Source organism: Muntiacus reevesi, chromosome 2 (genome assembly GCF_963930625.1).
Source record: "Muntiacus reevesi chromosome 2, mMunRee1.1, whole genome shotgun sequence".
Taxonomy (NCBI): domain Eukaryota; kingdom Metazoa; phylum Chordata; class Mammalia; order Artiodactyla; family Cervidae; genus Muntiacus; species Muntiacus reevesi.
Genome location: NC_089250.1, coordinates 227945790 through 227964566, shown reverse-complemented (window position 1 = coordinate 227964566; position 18777 = coordinate 227945790). Strand labels below are relative to the sequence as shown.

Below are 18777 nucleotides of genomic sequence, written 5' to 3'. Positions count from 1 at the left end.
TGATTCTGGGACTCTTCTGTGGTCAGTGTGAGTGACTGCCCCAGAAAGTCAGGGCATCTGAGGAGCTGATGGACTCCCCCCTGCTCTGCCCACAGGTGCATATTCTCCACCCACCCCTGGTCCCTGGCAAGTACCGCGCCCTCCTCACCGATTATGTGGCACTGGCCAAGACGCGCCTGGCTGACCTCAAAGTGAGTCCCAGCTCTTCTTCTCTGTCTGTGGAGCCCAGCGCCCCCAGGGGTCCTCACTGACACCCCTCTCGCTGCAGGTTTCTATAGAAAACATGGGGCTCTATGAGGACTTGTCTTCTGCTGGAGACATCACACAGGTAACATGCCCATGTTCCTCTCTGCATGGCCTCCTTCCCAGACTCTGCACGTCAGAGCCTCTTCCGCCTGGGCACCCACATGTGCGGCAGCCGGGGTGAGCCATCCTCTGGTGTCTGTTCACAGCAGCAGCAAGGGCCCCATGTCCAGTAACACTTCTCGGGGTCCCCTTCACATGGTTTTTTTACAAAGTGGTCTGTAAATCAGCTGGGGAAGGGCAGGGTTGTGTTTTTCTTGGAATTACAGAAAAAAGTGTTAACTGTGTTCGTGTAGACACATGTCAGGTGGGCGTATGGGCTGTGTGTACTTTCCTAAGACACTCTAACCTCAAAGTTGTGAGTCTATGAAGAACCTTTGGAGGTGCTGCTGGACTGTCAGGTTAAAGCTTTAAAATATGTAAAGCAGCTTTCCATTTGAGATTTATTGCTGTTTATAAGTTGCCAATTCATAATGTTTTTAAATGTCAAAAATCAGGTCTCTGCATCTTCCCACCTGAAAATTTTGCATTGGAATCTTCGTTGCTGTAGAAGGGCAGTAGGAAGAGGGTGGAGGGACAGACACACGGGGGCCGGCAGGGCAGCTCTCACACTTGGTGAGCTCGCTGAGGCTGGGGGCAGCAGTCGATCCCTCCTAGCAGTTTGCTGGCACAGGGGCTTGTCTGCGTGCCTTGCTCTCTTGTGCCTCTCACCTGACCACAAAACCATGGCCCTGCTCTGCTCCTGCCTTTTCTTTAAGTCTTCTGTTTGTTTCCGTTCAGCCCCAGAGCCAGGCATCCCAGGATGTCGAGAAGGCACTCACGGTGTTTGAACACACAGGGAAGGTTCCCGTTGCCATCCTAGAGGCCAGGTAGGGTCACACACCGGGAGGGCTATTGGGCAGGCCCCAGCAAAGGTCTGTGGCCGTGATGGGCGGGCCCTTTAGGAAGGCTGTTCAGAGGGATCAGAACAGGCCCTCCCTCAAGCCACAATGATTTTTCTTGTTCATGCTTCAGCGGTGACCATGTGAGGCCAGTGCAGGGAGTTGAATAGCAAAATTTTGTAGAATTTGCTCTGACTCCAAAGCATGAATTCTGGCTGCTCCCAGCATGGGGTAGCTTTCTTAAGGCTTTGCCCCTGAGGGATGTGCATGGCCTCCAGCTCCCACAGTCAACCTCCTGACCATGGATAAGCCCAGATTCCAGAATGCCCTGACTCACCAGACACAGGTGGTCACCAGCACAGAGTTCTGTTTGTGCAAAGGGCCCCAAAACAGTGAGAAAGAAGACTTGAAAACATGATGCTGACCTTCAGGGATGGCCCCAGCTGTGGATGGTCACTGCCCTGCTGTGGGTCCTCTGCCAGGCGCCGCCCTGAGTCTGCCCTTCTCTGTTGCAGCATATTCCGGAGGTCCTATTACCTGTCCCACTTCCTCCCTGCGCTGCTCACACCACGAGTGGTCAGTACACGTCTCCATGACCCTCGGGCCGCGTTGGCAGAGACTGGGGTTCCTGTCGGCATCTCACAGAGTCTGTCTTTCCTCACAGCTCCCGAGAGCCCCTGATTCCCGCGAGGCTCTTATTGAGTCCCTGAGGAGGTACGTGTGACTAGTGTGGCTGGGGCCTAGCAGTACAGAGACCTGTGTGGTGTCACATGTATGCTCTATTTATCTATAAACAGTTGCCTTAAAATTAGTTGCTTAAAATGTTAAAAAGAAAATTTCTTTGACTCTGAATATCACAACTTTGCAAATACCATATGACGTCCGTTATATGTAGAATCTAAAACATGGCGCAAATGAAACAGAAACAGGCTCACACACAGAGAGAACAGACTTGTTGCTGGGAGGGGAGCACGGTGGAGACGGGGAGGCATGGACCTCCCCTTGGGATCTGCAGATGTATACTGTTATATATAGGATGGATAAACAAGCAAGATCCTACTATATAGCACAAGTAACTTCAATATCCTGTGATAAATCAGAACAGAGAAGAATATGAAAAAGAATGTATCAATATATATAACTGGGTCATGTTGCTGTATAGCAGAAATTAACATGATGTTGTAATTCAACTATATGTCAAAATTTAAAAAAAAACACAAGTTAGACTAAAGAATCAGATATTTCTATGAAATTTAAGACAACCATGCCCCACCCAGCCTGCCACTTCACTTTCTTTCAGGAAGCAGAATTTTCATCTCTTACCTGATTTTTTGATATTTTGCCCCAAATCTCCAAATAACTTTATTTCAGTACTTACACTTTTTCTGTTCTAGTTTTCTTTCCTCCACCAACAAACATTGCTGTCCTTCCTGTAATAGTGTTTAAAACCTCAGTATTTAATGCTTGTTTTTAAGGCTATCAGACACTATTCAGAGTTGTTCCTTTTGTTTTCTCTGGAGTTCATAATCATCTTTGTTTTACCTTAGTTTTCCTTGTACATATTTATATGCCTCCCTGCAAACTCAGCTGGGTGTCTAACTGTTTTCTTGTTCAGAATCGTTGAGTATCCCAGCAGTTATATTGTAGGGAAATCTCTTCTAGGCCTTCCAACCTGCTCCACTATGACTTACTAGCTGTTTATGCCTTTAAGACAGCTGTCAAAACAAAAAAAAGCTGTCACCCTTGCATCTCCCTTCAGCATCACCTTGTGCTGTCGTCTGCCATGGCTTGTGCTGGCTTCTCTTTTCTATATAAATATTCTCCTCTTTCTTGGTTTACTCCTTTGTGGTGGTGGAAAGCATCCTATTGAAGCTTTTCATAAAAGGATGGATGGGAGGTAAATTTTTTGACACCTTTTAGCCCTCACATTTGATAGGTAGTTTGGCTGGGTATAGAAATCTAAGTTGGAAATTATTTTCCCTCAAATTTTTGAGTCACTCCCTTGACTTCTAGTGTCCAGTGTTGCTGCTGAGATGTTAGAAACTTACAACTTCTGACTCTTTGCATGGGATCTGTGTTCTTCTTTCTGGAGGCTGTAGTGTCTTTGTTCCCTGTGTTCCGAAGTCTTATAGCAGGACATTTCACTGTAGATCTGATTTCATTTCTGGGCTGGGCATATGGTGGGGTTTTTAATCTGGAAGTTCATATTCTTCAGTACTAAGGAATTTTCTTGGCTATTTAAAACCCTTTTTTATGAAAAATTTAAGACAGAAAAGCAGAATAGAATCTATCACCCAGATTTAATAGTTATCAGTAAATGACCAATCTTGTTTCATCTGTATCCTTCAAATTCACTTACCCACCCAGTATCCTGGATGGTTTTGAAGCCAGTCCCAGACGCTGATTATTTTATCTTGGTTCGTGTCATTCAGAGTTTCCTCTGTGTCTTTTTCCTTCTTGGAACTTCTCTTTTTTAGGTATTATATCTCCTGAAGTGTCTTCTGACTCTTTTCTCTTTTGTCATATTTTGCATATCTGTTTCATTTTGTTTTTCCCTCTCCTTTCTGGAAGATTTCTTAAAGTTTATCTGTAGGTACTTTTACTGAGTGTTTCATTTCTTCCATCAGATATTTCTTTGTACAGCAGTCCATTCATTTTTTTACATAATTTATTTTTGACTGTGCTGGGTCTTTTCTACTGTGTGAGCTTTTCTCTAGTTGCAGCATGCAGGGGCTACTGTAGTTGTGATGCATGGGATTCTCATTGTGGTGGCTTCTTTTGTGGACCATGGGTTCTAGGGCACACGCTTACCAGTTGTGATTCATGGACTGTCCCACAGCATGTGGGGTTTTCCTGGACTAGTGATCGAACTCTTGTCTCCTGCATTGACAGGCAGATTCTTTACCACTGAGCCTCCAGGGAAGCCCCCAGCAATCCATTCTTGTTTCATAGCTGCAGTGCTATGTCTTGTCACTCTGAAGATATTAATAAGAGCAATGACTCACAGTTTCTTTTCTGTGGATTTCTCTGTTGCCTTGAGTCTGCTCTTTTTAATTGCACTGGTTTCTGATTTTTGGGCTAAAGGCTTTACTGACCCCAGGGCAGTAGGTGGCGCCCCTCAGCCCCTCGTCTCCAGTCCCTGTGCACATTCATATTCTAGACCACAGCAGGTCTCTCTGTTCTTCTGCTTAAGTCTTGTCATCACAGTTTGCAGTGCAGTGTGTGGTGGGGGGAGTGTCCTGCAGACCATGCTGCTGTCCATGTGTCTCATAACTGGGCCACTTGTGACTTCCACTCCTCTGAAGGTGACTCCATGGCTCTTGTCCTTGGATTCACCCCTGTACCATGAGGGCATGCCACCTGGGTCCATGCCCTGTAGCTGCCCTCTATCCTCATCACTGGACTTATATTTTGAGTGACATAAGCATTAATTGGGTGTTTTTCTTAGCATTTCTCATTAAAAGTAATTAATTTCACCTTTAAAATCTGGGAATTACCAAAACTTGACTGAGAGAAGTGAAAATCTTTTCTCATCTCTCTACCCAACAAAAACCATTGGCAGATGTTTATGTAGCATGTATTATTCAGTAGAGTCACGTAGTGTAGTATTGTATAATCTGTTTATGTGTTGTATTGTTTACTGTATTGCATATTTTTGTTTTATGATAGTTTCTGGAATTGTAACCCTTGAGAATCAGTTTGAATTGCAGTGGACTATTTTACTGTTTCCTTCTGACCCAGAGCGGATAAAATTCCCCCAGCCCTGTACTCCACCTACCGCCAAGCCTGCTCCACTGCTGGACAGAAGCAGCCAGAAGGTGTGGTCCTCATTCGTGCTTGTCTCTGCTTCCCGAATCACGAGACGTTGTTGGTGGTGCCCTAGTCCCTCTGGTCTGGTCATGTCATGCTTGGTCTGGTCAGAGCTGTGACTTCAGAGACTGACTGGCTCATCCCCAGGATGGCTGTGACACTAGGAGGGCTGCTGTGATGTCAGCCTTTTCGGGTCTCAGCCGGGAAGTACCTGCCATACACTTCCTGGAGGATGCGATACCAAGTCCACCTGACTGTCATCTTTGTGTGCCCCGCTGAGGTTGTGACGTGGTTTCTGTTTGCCCACCTGATTTGAGCTTTATATTCAGGTGACCAGCCAGGCTGAGGCCATGATGCTAGTTCTGCACCGCGTCCTACTGGGGGTCTGCCTCGGCTCTTTGTGATGTTGGTGGGGGTCTTGCTGCCTCTAGGGTACAGTGATGTAGACCTGGGCCAAGAGTGCATCAGACCTGGAGCGGCCAGGGACACTGTCCCTACCCCACGTCCCAGGAGCAAGGTGCCATCTGCACGGGGCCTGGTCTGTCAGTGTCGAGATGGTGCCACTGTTTGCTGGTCACAGCCTCTGCTGCCTGCCAGCCAGGCTTACTGACTGCCTGCAATTCTCTTCTCTGGTTCTGTCTGGCAGAATACTCTCACACAGTCTGCCACAGGTTCTGACGGCCAAGGGGACCCACACCTGTTTGGACCTGTTTGGATCAGAACATCTCACTGATGAGGTGCCAAGGGGTTGGAGGGCTGTGTCCACAGCCGAGAGTAGCCTCGCCCCTCTTTTCCTGATCCCTGGTCCTGCTTTTGGAAAAGGGCTTCTAGAACCTTTGAAATGTATGTTGAGGATTGGTAATTTCCACTTACATCTGATCTTAACATCCTGTGGTAAAAAAACAGTATCACAATGTTACTTAAAAGTTTGAGAAACATCATCATCAGTTTGACCATCATCTGTCCATAATTCATACCTGCAGCCCAGCCTCCCTCCACAAGCGTTTGGTCTTTTTTTATTACATGTGTACATTTTACACTTGTGGCGATGATATGCATAGAGCCATGGTTTTTCCCTAAACTTCCGTGTGCTTGCTGTCTAGCCCAATTGTGAAAATCACCTCCTGCCTCTCAGATGCAGCCCAGGGAGGGGAGGTGGAGCCCAGCTGTGCAGAGGAGCCACTGGACCTGCTCACGGCTGCCCTGCAGAAGCTCAGGGCCTCTATGACGGACCCCACGCAGCATGATGGTGAGGCGGGGGCTGCAGGCAGGGCCATCCACGGTGGGTGTTTGTGGATGGGAAGGCACGTCCTGTGTGCTCAAGTTCATGGCTGGTCCCTGAGCCACCGTGGTCATCGCATTCCCTGAGCTCAGCATCTGTCACGAAACCTGACCGTGGCCCGGTGGGTGTAGAGGGACGCAGCCTTGTTTCTGACATGCAGGCTGTCACGAAGCCTGACCGTGGCCCGGTGGGTGTAGAGGACACAGCCTTGTTTCTGACATGCAGGCTGTCCCGAAGCCTTGGCAGAAGGTGAACTTTCTCTCCTCAGCACTGGTGGGAAAGGTGATGTAGAGGAGGAAGCTGTGTGCTGGGCTAGTGTGGTTTTCTTTCCGACCTCCACTGCCCGGCACCTCCAGCTCTCAGCCCTGGGTCTCTGCACCTGGACTGTCTCTTCTGGGGGACCTGGAGAACCAGTCTGTGCAGTTCAGAGCACGCGGTGGCCACAAAATCAAGTGCTCAGTTCCAGTAGTTTTAGACTTTTGTTATGCTAAATGCAGAAACTAATATAAATGAGACATGTTTTTAACTGCACAGGTCAATTCAGTATATGCAGATTATTTTCAGTAAATATATTTAATTTTTGGAGGTAAATGACAATTTGAAAAAACTTGCAGATAAACCATGTAGCCTAGAAATATTAAAAAAATTAGGTATGTTGTGAATGCATATAGTGTATGTACATTCACATATGACCTACAGAGAACATGGAAGCCTGTGAGGAGTCAAAATTGAGGGTCAGAGTGACACATGATTTTCATAATCCCAGCCCTGTGTGGTTAGCTGTGCCACAGCTGTGGTCACCCTGCAGGCCCAGGACATCCCCTTGTGGCCAGCATGGCCCTTCCTAAACCGCCCCTGCAGCCTGTGGTCCTGGGGGACACCAAGGCTGGGCCGGGAGGCTGCAGCAGGTGTCAGCGCCTGCAGAAGTGGCAGGTGATGCGAGGTGGGGGTGGTGTAGATACAGTAGAGGCAGGGACGCCCCTGCTCATGGCAGTCCCTCTCTCATAGTGCTATCAGCTCAGGTGGCCATGGTCTCTGAGAGGCTCCACTCTGTCCTGGGCCTCAGCGAGGATGTCGGCAGTGGCGAAGAGGCCACGGTGCAGCTCAGCATCCAGACCCCTGAGCTGCAGCCGCGGGAGCAGAGGGTGAGTGTGGGAGACCATGTGTGAGTGAGTTGCGAGTTTGGTATTGTCTGCATGCAGACTCTGCATTGGGAGGAAGGTGTGGGCAGGTCTGCTGACCTTGTTCTCCACTGACACCTCCCATCATGACCCCGGGGGACCTTCCCAGGGTCTGGGGGCTCCTATGACCTGGGAGTGGCAGCCTTCTCTGGGCAGCAGCCTATTTTGTCGTCTCGTGAGCTTAGCTCTGATCCTGTGTGTCCAGGGTGTAAACGCTCTGACGAGACCTTTCCTCTCAGGTGGTGGACCTCCTGCTGACGTCTTTTTGTCAGAACCTCATGGCAGCCTCCAGTGTCGGCCCACCGGACAGGTAGAAACCGGGCAGTCCCAGCAGGTGGCTGGAGCTGTCCTGAGGGTGGCCTGGTGCCCCTGCTGAGAGGTCATCAGTCTTGGTCCAGTTCTAGGCCCTGGGCCGCCCCCAATGTCCTGCTGCATTGGGGGAGGGCGGGGAGGGCTGGGGGCTGATATACCACAGGCCCGTGGCCAAGGCAGCCTCGCAGCAGGTGAGTTTGCTGTCTGGGGAGTGACTTGGCTCTTCCTGGGTCTGCGGTGCCTGCCTGCTCATCCATGGGCTCTGGGAGGGCTGGGACTGCCACTGCCCTGTTCTCTATGGCTGTCCCCGTAGGCAGGGCCCCTGGGCCACCCTCTTCGTGAGGGCCCTATGTGGACGCAGATTCCTGCCAGCCATGCTCACCAGGCTCTGCCAGCTGCTTCGTTACCAGGTAGGGCTGCCATTCCCTCCAGCTGGGAGTGGGTCCCGCACCCTGCTCCACAGCACCGAACACCTTTTCTCTCTTGTCTTAGGGCCCAAGCCTGAGTGCCTCACACGTGCTGGGCTTGGCTGCGCTGGCTGTTCACCTGGGCGAGTCCAAGTCTGCGCTCCCCAAGGTGCACATGGGCCCCCCCGCCCCTGCCAGGGGCCTGCCCATCCCCGAGTTCATCGACAGCCTCCTGCCCTGTGCAGCCCAGCAGGCCTCGACCCTGTGTCTGAAGTAAGTACGCCTCTTGTCAGCAGTAACATGTGTTTCCTAGACAGCACAGCACAGACACACATGCTCCGTGCTGTGCTGGTCCACACCTTCCGGAAGGAACCTCGTCTGGATGTATCTGGGCACCTGCTGGTATCTCTGGTTAGGACAGTGAGGTCATCCTGCCTTGCTCCCTGCCTTTGGAGACGCTGGCTCTGGGCTGCAGGTGTCCTTCTCCAGGCTGGGTGGACCTGCCCCTCAGGTTCAGTTCTGGGGTCTCCCTGTGATGAGCAGCTTTCTCTGGGGGACTTCGCTGCACGCGTGGCTGTCCCGTCACTGCACACAGAGCACTAGAACCTCTCCCGGGACCCAGCAGTTGCAGGGAGCCCAGCGCTGGGCTTGGCAGGTGTGAGAGATGGCTGGGGTGAGAGCAGCCACCCCGTGGCAGAGACCTGGAGCTTTCTGCAGCTGTTGAGGTGAATAGACTGAAGTCAGGACAGAAGTCAGAGACTCTGGCAGGGAGGGACGTTGGCAGGGACCAGGGTCCTGGCTTGCAGACTAAGCTGACGTCAGCAGAGAGGGAAAGCCAAACAGAGGAGCAGCTCTCACTGATGAGGCCCCTGGGAGTCAGGCCCTGTCCTCACCACCTAGACTCCCTGCCAGCCTCGGGGTCAGCTCTGCTCTCGACAGCCTCTGCCTGATTCGTCAGAGCCACCATGGGTGGGCAGAGCTGAGGCTGCACGTGGGCCTACTTCTCCTTGGCTTGGAGGTCCTTGTAGGCAGGAAGGGCAAACAATGTGTGGTCATGCCCATGAACCCCACGGGGCACGCCCTCCCCGACACGCTGGGGAGCAAGCCCTCACGTGTAGTGCTTGCATGTTTACATTTTCCAAGATGCATTACTGGGGGTGGGGTGGGGGTGCTGGGATGCCCTTGGTTCACTTTGTGTGACTCATGCTGACTCTTCCACCCTGTATTTTGTGTGGATCCCGTTTCTATAATTTCCATTTTCTATTTTCAGATTTTCTACAGCAGCAATTTCTTACTCCTTGTGTAAGTTTTCCCAGTCACATGAGCTTCTGCACAGCTGTCTGTCTCCTGGCCTTATAAAAAAGGTGAGTCTTCTGGGTTCCTTTCTCGGCCGAGTTCCCGTTTTCTATGGGTCTCTGACCCGAGGCTGTGTGGCCTCCATCTCGTGCTCGGCACCACCCTGGTCTGTGGCGGGCTATTTCCTGGGAGCTGCCGCTTTATGCCTTTTCTTTCTGGCTGAGTTAAGAGGAGGGGGTGTAAGGTGAACTACAGATGTCCCTCCCGTTTGCAAAATTGGCTCATGAGTCACAAGAATTGTCTTCCCAGGTAAAGAGGCATTCTGTACTTCCTCTAAAGATAACCCTGGAGACTGCATGTTGGGATTCTGTGTCAAGGGTGACAGGGCTGTCTGTTCCAGCGGGAGCCAGGGTTGTGGCACATGCAGAGTTCCAGGGAGCCTGTCCCCTGGGCGATGAGCCTGCTTCTCAGTTCCAGGCTCAGTGTTGGACTCCTGGGCCCTGCTGGGAGCTGCCTTGTCAGGAGTAGCCTGGGGGCCGCTACCACGGTTTCACAGTGTGGGACAGGGGCAGGTCAGGGGAAGTGGCTTCCCAGAAGAGGAAGCCCACCTCAGGTCCCAAGCTGCCATGGTCCCCTTGCACTGCCTGTGACTCCGGCAGCACAGGGCGGGGGTTTCTGTCTTGTAAGGAAAGATAGGTGGCTCATCCATCACCCAGGAGCATCTCACACAGACCCCAGTGCCAGCGAGCCTCAGGGGACGGCTGAGCACGGCTGCAGGACACAGCGGCCTCAGATGTGCCATCAGAGCTGCTGCCCCCTGAAGTGCCATCTGAGGAGCAGGGGCTCCCCACTGCCGGCCGAGCGTGGCCAGCCTCACAGCACACATGCCACTGGCTTTTTTCAGTTCCAGTTCATCATGTTCAGATGGTTCCCAGAAGCCCGAGACCCCCCGTCTCAGGAGGACCCAGCTAGCCCACCCTGGAGGCCCCTGTGCCTGCCCTCCGTGGATTGGCGGAGAGCTGCCCTCTGCCTGTGGAAGCAAAGAGCCCTGCAGGAACTGCTGAAGCAGGGGGGGCTCCAGGTAGGTCCTGCTGTCCCTCCGTGGGACACCTGCTACACACAACATGAGGTTTTGAGTTTGGTCCCTGTGGGCGTGTGGAGCTGCCCCAGAATTTAAAGACAGGGAGAGTGCTGTGGGACTGCTGGAAGCTTCACGTTCTATGCCCAGTTTGGTGAGCTGAAACCTGAGTTGTGCAGACACCACGATCTGTCCAGGGCCAGGCAACAGTGTGGAGGAAGCAGTTTAAGACCAGTTTGAAAAGTTTCAGTTAGCTTCACTTTCAGGGTTAAATTACTGGTTCTTGGGGCTTCATGCCAAGCTCCCTGTCTAACACTGGGAAGTGGCGTGAGGATGAGAGGGGTCTGAGACACAGGAGACCTCCAGCTGCGATGAGAGCCACGTTCACGGCCCGCCCTGTGGCTTCTGTGCTCCGTCCTTGGCATGGTGGTCACTTGAACTTTTTCTCTCAGTTGACTTATAGAGACTGGTTACAGCTGGAAATAGAAATTCAGCCTGAAGTTGATTCTCTTTCAGATACAGAAAGGTAAGTGCTTAAAGGATCTGCCCTTTAAAACATTACACTATTTTGTGTCATGATATCCTCAATTTAACGTTCAGTTTAACATACAGTCTATGTTATAGTACAGTCTATGAGTATAATTTTACTCATTCTATTATTCAAGGATCACTTCCTGAGCTGTGGTTCGGCAGACATTTCTAGAATGTTCTAGGAGCTAGGGATGTAGCGTAAACAAAACAGACGGGGCTCGCCACCTGCACTTCTACCCTTTTAGCCCTGAGTGGGCCCTCCTGCCGAGGGACTGTGCAGCCCGGAGGCAGGCAGGGCAGTACAGCAGGGCTGTGGGAGCAGGTGCTGGCGGGTGAGGAACAAGGAGTCTGAACCCCCGAGGGCCGTGCTCAGGGAGCCACGAAGATCTCAGCTGGTGTCAGCCAAGGAGGGACATGGCAGTCAGGCCTTCCTTCGCCAACTGCTGGCTTCGAGGTGTGGCACCAGGAGTGCGCAAATTGGGGTCTGAGCCCCTGTGGGTCCCGGGGCCCTTGTGGGTCCCGGGGCCGGTGAACGAGACGGCTGAGCCATAAGGCGTGCTGTTTGGGGCTCAGGCATGTGCTGAGGGGCTTTGCAGCAGGGGTAGCTGTCTTCAGGCCACCATCTGTGGTGTGGTCAGAGACGCTCCCGCACACGGAGATGCTGTGACATGGTGTCAGATTCCAATGGAACAAGCAGACTTAGGAAGGACGGCAAACAGGAGTGGGAGTGGGAGTGACGACACTGCCTTCTGCAGCTCAGAGGGTGGGGTGGAGGGGCTGATGGGGTACTCCCACCTATTAGCTTTGTGCCCGGCTTACTTCCTGAGCGCTTCCTTCCTGTGCTCATCAGCCCGGGGCCTCCCTCCTCTGCAGTGTCCTGGCATGCAGATCCAGAGTACGCCTTCTTAGCTCTCCCTCAGGACACTGTGCTGTCAGTGAGGAGTCAGGTCAGGGCCTCCTTCCTTTGCTCCTCACTGCAGTGCCCCCTGCCTCTCGTGGTTGTAGCTGAGGCCCTACTCAGGTTCTGGTCTCCCTGTGGTCTTAGCACTGGGGAGCCTGGTCCACATCTGGACACTCTGCTGCTAGACCCAGCCAGTACAGATGGCCCTTCCATCCCCTGCTCAGCAGCCATGCACCTGCAGTCCCCCACCCCTCCAGTCGAGGCGGCCTCCCTCGGCACAGACCCTGGCGTTTCCATTGTAGGCAGGACTTCCAGCAGTGGGCCATCCACCAGCACTTCCTCCCCATGCCCTCTGCCGCCGGTGGCTGCGACGGAGACCTGGAAGCCGCTTGCACCACCCTGGTCAACGTGCTTATGGACTTCTGCCAAAGGTTAGGAACATTGGTGCCCAGAGGCACGTGTATTTTGATTTTCGTAGCTCTAAGAATGTTTTTATTTCTCTTGGTCCACACATTTGGACATATCTGATAGCAAGTCTCAATCTTCGCAATGAAGGCAAGCTTCTGGTATCATCTTTCTCTCTGTGAGTCACCTGGTCAGCAAACATGAGGAGAATAAAAGGTCTAGTAGGTGGTGGGCTCCAGTGTCGCCACCCATCGTGCAGGAGGTACTGGTGTGGACTGGCCGCCACGAGAGGCAGGCCTTCCTAGTCCCATCTGGGCCATGCAGGCTGTGGGCGTCTGACATGGCCTGTTCAGTCTCATCGTCCTCCTAGTTGAGGACATATGCTGTGTCCAGGTGGTGTGTGATGTTATCTTGTTATGGGTTTGATTTGCTTTTCCCTGATGACTCACAGTGTTGACCATTTATTTATCTTTTTTGGACAAATGTCTGATCAGATCCTTTGCCCATTTACAATTGGGCTATTTGCTTGTTGAGTCGTAAGGGTTCTTTGTATAGTCCAGATGCTAGGTCCCTTGAGATACGTGAATCACAGATGCTTTCTCCCATCCCTTAAGTCATTGGTTCACTCCCTTGATTGAGTACTTTGATTCATATAAGTTTTACATTTTGAAGAAGCCGTATTCATCTGTTTTTAGTTTTAGCTTTTGGGCCTTTGATCCATTTTGAGTTACTTTTTTCCCCTAAATTTATTTATTTGACTGCATCAGGTCTTGGTTGAGGCACACAGACTTTCCAGTTACAGCCCACAGGCTCAGTTGCGTCTCAGCATGTGGGATCTTAGCTTCCTGACTGGGTATGGAGCCCACATCCCCTGCATTGCAAGTGGATTCTTAACCACTGAACCACCAGGGAAGTCTCTTGAGTTAATTTTTTGTAAGATGTGAGGTAGGGATCCAGCCCCATTCTTTTGTATGTGAATGTCCAATTGCCCCTTTTGCTGAAAAGACTGTTCTTTCCCCATTGAATGGTCTTGTTACTTTTGTCAAAAGTCCACTCACCATATGTGTGAGAGTTTCCTTCCGGACTCTCGACTCTGTTCTACTTATCTTTACATCTATCCCTGTGCTAGGACCACACTATTTTGATTACTATAGCTTTGTAATAAGTTTTAAAATTGGAAAATGTGGGAATTCTCTAGCAGTCCAGTGGTTAGGACTCCATGCTTTTACTGCTAAGGGCCCAGGTTCAATCCTCGGGTAACTACGATCCCACAAGCTGCACAGTGCGGCCAAAAAATAAACAAGGAAGTAAAATTGGAACATGTGAGTCCGCTAACTTTGTCCTTCTTTATCAAGATTGTTCTGGAGCCCTTGCAGCTCCATCTGAATTTTAGGATCAGCTTATCAATTTGTACAAAATGAGCTGGGATTCTGATAATGACTGCACTGTATCTGTATATCAGTTTGGGTCCTTCCATTTGTTTAGGTCATCTTTAGTATTTTTCAATAGTGTTTCATAGTTTTCAGTGTGCAAGTCTTGCATCTCCTTGATTAAATTTATTCTGAAGTATTTTTTTTTTAGCACCATTGTAAATGGATCATTGCTTTAATTTCACTTATTTGCTCAGATGGCTTTTTAGGGTTAATTCTTTATGATTTTCCATATATAAGGTCTTGTCATCTGTGAATAGAGATGGTTTAACTTTTCCCTTTCCAATCCGAATCACTTTTATGTGCTGATGTATTTGCTGAATTGTCCTGTCTAGAACTTTACAGTGCAATGCTCACTGGAGGCCGTAGGAGCAGACACTTTGTCCTGGTCCTGGTCTTGGGAGGACAGTTTGCAGTCTCTCATCATTGAGTACAATGTGAACTGTGGGTTCTTCATAACTGCCCTTTGCCAGGTTGAGGGAGGTCCCTTTTACTCCTAGTTAGTTTTTTTTTTAATCATGAGGTGGTGTTGAACTTAATGCTTTATCTGTGTGGGTTTTGGTTTTCTATTCTACTCATGTTTATTGCATTAATTGATTTTTGCATATTGAGCCAACCTTGCATTCTTAGGATAAATCCCAGTTGGTTGTGGCACGTAATCATTTTGATACGTTGGCGGAGCTGGTTGCTGGCTTTGTGCTGTTGTTGGGGCACCATGCGTGCCGTGTGGTCCCTGGGTACTCCCTGGCCCTGTGACCACAGGCCATACTGGAGGCAGGAGAAGAAGAGGTAGCCCAGCAGAGATAGGAGACACTAAGGAGGCTTTCACTGTGTTTTTACTTCAGTTCGAGGAGTTATCATCACTCAGAGAATTCTGATTTGGTTCTCGGTGGCTGCAAAGGAAATCGGGACATTTTTTCCAGATTGCAGGTGAGTTAGAAAATGCAAAACTCAGCGTATCCACTGCATCGAAGCCATGTGCTATCAAGATATTTATTGAGTATCCAATGAGTCCAGACGCCTGTTTTAAACAGAATGAAAGCCTGAGTCACAGACCCGGTCACTCAGACGAGAGACCATGTGTTCTGTGAACTCATGTCACCATGAACATCACAGGAACACAAAAATGAAAGATGAAATACAGGAAGCATCTCCAGGCTTTAGGACATTTAAGATTAGAAAACAGAAAGTAAAAATATGGACTTCAGTAGTAACTTGGTTGCTACTCCCATTCTCTGCTCTTTAACTCTGGGTGCTGCGCTGGGAGGTCAGACTCTTGAGAACTGATATAAATAACCCTCCACTTGGCTGAGCATCCAGAGTTTGCAAAGACCAGGGGCTGGAGCCCCTCGTGTTTCCTGGGTCACTTGTCACTGAGGCAGGAGCACTGAGAAGGGTGCAGAAGCCCTGTGTGTTCTCATCTTGGAGTGAAAAGTACCTTTCTGTCAGCATGCTGCCGCCCAGATCTCCTGAGAGTGGGCTCTGGGGTCAGAGAGCAGACCAGGCCCATCCTTCCTTCTCGCCAATTGTGCACTGCGAGTCTGAAACTGGACGTGCCCATGCAGCTCTGTCTTATGGGATCTGGAATTCCCACTGTCTCTCTTTAAAAGTGCCTGAATTTAGAAAATGTGAAGGATGAAAGGGAGATCCTAACACCTCACACAAAAGGGATGTCTGTCCTCTGCGTCCATCGTAATGGGAAATGGAAGAAAGTACGTGGGAGGGTGGCCATAGCAGGAGTTGTGGGCTTAGAGGTCATGTGTGACAGGGTGATGAGACGGGTGCTCTTCATCTGCTGCCGTCTCCAGGAGATGTGTGCTGACCTGGAACAGGGCCCTGCATCCCTCGGCCACGCTGCTTCCCGCGAACACTTTCTCTTTGGAGTTTTCCACAGACGCCTTCAGGCGCTGGCTCACGGATGGGACGTGGCCAGCCGCCTCCAGAGACAGCGGGAGCTGCTCACGTGCAAACGGTAACACGGTCATATCCCAGGGTCTCTCCCCACTTTGGGTTCTCTTCCCTCCAGTCATGGGTCTCTGGGGTGGCCTCTCCCCGGGAGTCCCCTGAAGAGCAGGGTTTGGACCCAGGATCCCTTCAGTTCAAAGGCCTCACATTGAATGTGGGCTCAGGGGTCCTCGCAGCAGCTTCATCACAACTGAGCTGTGAATTGACATCCTTCCCAGGCTAGTGAGCCTGGTTGGTTCATACACTGCTTCCACCCTGGGTCATCATGAAACTGCATGGCTGCTTTGGGGATGCACAGTTGTATTTGTGGGCCCAGCAGCACAAGAGACTAGGCCCTCCAGGGAGGGATGGGCCACAGACTAGGGCCAGTTCCCAGCAGGCCGGGAGGGTGGCTGCTGCTCCAGGCGTTGCTCTCAGGGGTCACTGTCCATACCTCCATCCTCCCAGCACCCTCCTCGGCCTGCCCCCCTCCATGCTAGTCAGCAGCCCCTGTGCGGAGCAGCCGGCCACCCCCAGCTGTGCCGATTTCTTCCACTTGGTCAACTCAGAGTTGGTAGGTGTGGAGCAAGCGAGGTCAGATGCGGGGTTGGGGGCCGTGTGGGCACCGCGGGCTGTTTCTGGGGAAAGTTCAGGAGTGCATCTGTGGTCACGTGGAGCCAGTGTCTCAGTATGGGCCCCACCTGTATGGGGTCACTGAGGTGGGATGGGCCGTGGCACTTGGAGCCGCAGGGAGTCCTTCACCCTGTTGGACACAGGCAGCGAGACCAGAGACTGGGGCCATTGCCCTCTCTGGAAGATGACTCCTTCACAGAACCTTCCCCAGGTTAGTGGTTTGGGCCCCAGAAGTGCTGACCGACCTGCCCGCTTCACCTCTGAGCACAGAAGCCAGACAGTGCCCACACCTGGCTCTTCAGGCTCCGAAGGGTGCCCGCCCTTGCTTGTGCACAGTCAGGGACGGGAGGTACTGTGCCCCTGCAGGAGGCTTTGTAAAAATGCACCATGTAGGGAGGCTGATCTGAGCTTCTGGTCATCTGTGCGGAGCTTATAGGGTAACTGGGGAGCAGCAGAAATGAGGTGAGATTTCTGTTCAAGTTCGTTCTGGAGGCTGTTCCCCCTCAAGCTCTGAGAACGGCCTGTGAAAGCAGCCAGATGTGGGGGGATGAGGGACAGCATGTGGCCGCCCACCCTCGTCTTCCGCCTTCCTTCCTCACTGGCCTCTACTATCTTACAGAGGAACTTCTCCCACGATGGTGCCCTCACCCATGACATCACTGCCCACTTCTTCAGGGTAATTCCAGTTCCCACCACCCCTCCCATGTCACTGCTCAGACCTCTGGCCTGGCTCTCGTGTATGCAGTGGCTCCCAAGGTCCACGTGCAAACCCAGCGGCGGGCATCTCCTCCCCCAGGGTCTCCTCAACACCTGTGCACGAAGCAGAGACCCATCCCTGGCAGCTGACTTGGCCCTGACTGCCTGCCAGACCCAGTGCCCCCTGCTGCTCACTTCTGCTCTGGTAGGCCTGCCATCTTCATGGGGGAGCCCTTGGGCCTGGAGGGGTGCCGTGGGAGTCAGTGAGGCTGGAGGTCGCACGTCCGTCTAGGGTTTCCTGGCTGTGTGATCCCAGGCACAGTGGGTGTTAAGTCAGGAGAAGATGCCCCCGGGAGCAGAACTGGAGCGGGAGGTCAGGGTCGCAAGAGTCCATTCACGCCAGAGCCAGCAACAGGAGTCGTTCACACTGCTCTGGGCTGAAGCTGCCGGCTCGGCCCCTGCAGCCTGGCCCCTGCATGGTGTTCTGAAGTTCCTCAGGTGGGGCTCGCTTGTGGGCTTTCTCACTTCTCCTTTTGTCAGGAGGGAGGACACAGCCCCATTCTTTCAGAGCACCATGTCCCCCACTGAGCTCCCTGGGCAACCATGTGTCCTCTGAGGATGAGCTGTGTTGGGCCATAGATGAGACACTGTCCTTGTAGTTAGGAAGCACTAGATGAGCAGAGTCAGGCTCGGGGGAGTGGGTGTCAGCCAGCAGGTAGACATGTCCTACCCAGATGGTCGGGGTTGCTGAGATCTCCAAAGCGTCGTGGTGGTGGGGAATGACTGTCAGTGCCCGTTCTCTCCCATGAGCTGTGGTGGTCGAGCCTGGAGCCCGAGCTGCACTGTCGGTGGAGGAGGTGGTCCCGGAGCCCGCTGCCTGCAGAGCTGCAGAAGCTGCAGGAGACCCACCTCTTCGCTGAGAGGTGAGTATGGGCACATGCTCTCATTGACCTGCCCGGCATCTCGGGAGCCGGAGGCCTCTGGACAGGCCCTGCAAGGTGCACGGTTCACTTGCCCGTCTCCTCTTAATTCCCAGTGGATGCCCTCCTAGACATCACTGAGAGGATCACTGGTCCCCTCCAGCCTCCTTACATTTTCCTCTGTGACCATTTCCATCCCTCAGGCACCCCCAAAGAGTCAGGGATGCTGGAAACCTCAGAAAACAAGGAAAGCCAGTTAGCCCATTGACTCTAATCATATAGAGAGCAGGAAAGTTTCTTAAATCAATGCACTGTATTCTGTTTTTCACTTTTGACCGTTTCAACCTGCTGAAGGACCTTGAACATCACAGTGCAATTGGAGCAGGGGTTATGTGGGAGGCTGGTGCAGATTCTGGGGTCTGAGGGTTGGGGGAAGGGTTCCAGGCAACCCTGTGTTCCACACCCTCCTGTCAAAGCTGAGACCCCCTGCAAGCTGCACCGCTTCCTGTGTCCAGGGCATAGGGCCAGTCTGCAGAGCCAGGTTGGGGCGGGGGTTCCTGTGGTGACACACTCCTCTTGTCTGCGCAGCGTCTCCTCCCCCCTCACACCATCCCCTGCACCTGGCCCGTCCTGGCTCTGCGCGGCTGCCCTGCACTTTGTGATTCAGCGGGCCAGGAAGGAGAGCATCTGGCAGGAGCTGGGGAAGCTGGATGGCCAAGGAGAGGAGGCAAGGATGACACCCTCTTCCTGCAAGCTCACCTTCTCTC

The 18777-nt window shown here is 52.1% G+C and overlaps 1 protein-coding gene across 5 annotated transcripts in view; it reads left to right on the top strand.

Moving 5' to 3' along the window:
* The window catches only part of FANCA (FA complementation group A), a 37786-nt gene that overhangs the window by 16341 nt on the left and 2668 nt on the right, over window positions 1-18777 (top strand). For 4 of the 5 annotated variants that reach the window (XR_010661665.1, XM_065925227.1, XM_065925230.1 and 1 more), the window contains exons 16-36: window positions 96-191; window positions 269-328; window positions 1084-1172; window positions 1700-1760; window positions 1849-1898; window positions 4926-5002; window positions 6130-6243; window positions 7285-7421; window positions 7697-7767; window positions 8083-8179; window positions 8262-8449; window positions 9447-9540; window positions 10377-10553; window positions 11003-11076; window positions 12285-12413; window positions 14663-14747; window positions 15626-15789; window positions 16230-16335; window positions 17014-17295; window positions 17901-18013; window positions 18599-18737. Coding sequence is in view for 4 of the 5 variants with exons in the window: in XM_065925227.1 (XP_065781299.1) it covers window positions 96-191; window positions 269-328; window positions 1084-1172; window positions 1700-1760; window positions 1849-1898; window positions 4926-5002; window positions 6130-6243; window positions 7285-7421; window positions 7697-7767; window positions 8083-8179; window positions 8262-8449; window positions 9447-9540; window positions 10377-10553; window positions 11003-11076; window positions 12285-12413; window positions 14663-14747; window positions 15626-15789; window positions 16230-16335; window positions 17014-17295; window positions 17901-18013; window positions 18599-18737 (2403 nt within the window). In the remaining variant the exon portion in view is untranslated. The remainder of the gene's footprint in view (window positions 1-95; window positions 192-268; window positions 329-1083; window positions 1173-1699; window positions 1761-1848; window positions 1899-4925; window positions 5003-6129; window positions 6244-7284; window positions 7422-7696; window positions 7768-8082; window positions 8180-8261; window positions 8450-9446; window positions 9541-10376; window positions 10554-11002; window positions 11077-12284; window positions 12414-14662; window positions 14748-15625; window positions 15790-16229; window positions 16336-17013; window positions 17296-17900; window positions 18014-18598; window positions 18738-18777) is intronic. The other variant, XM_065925228.1, reaches the window with a different exon arrangement.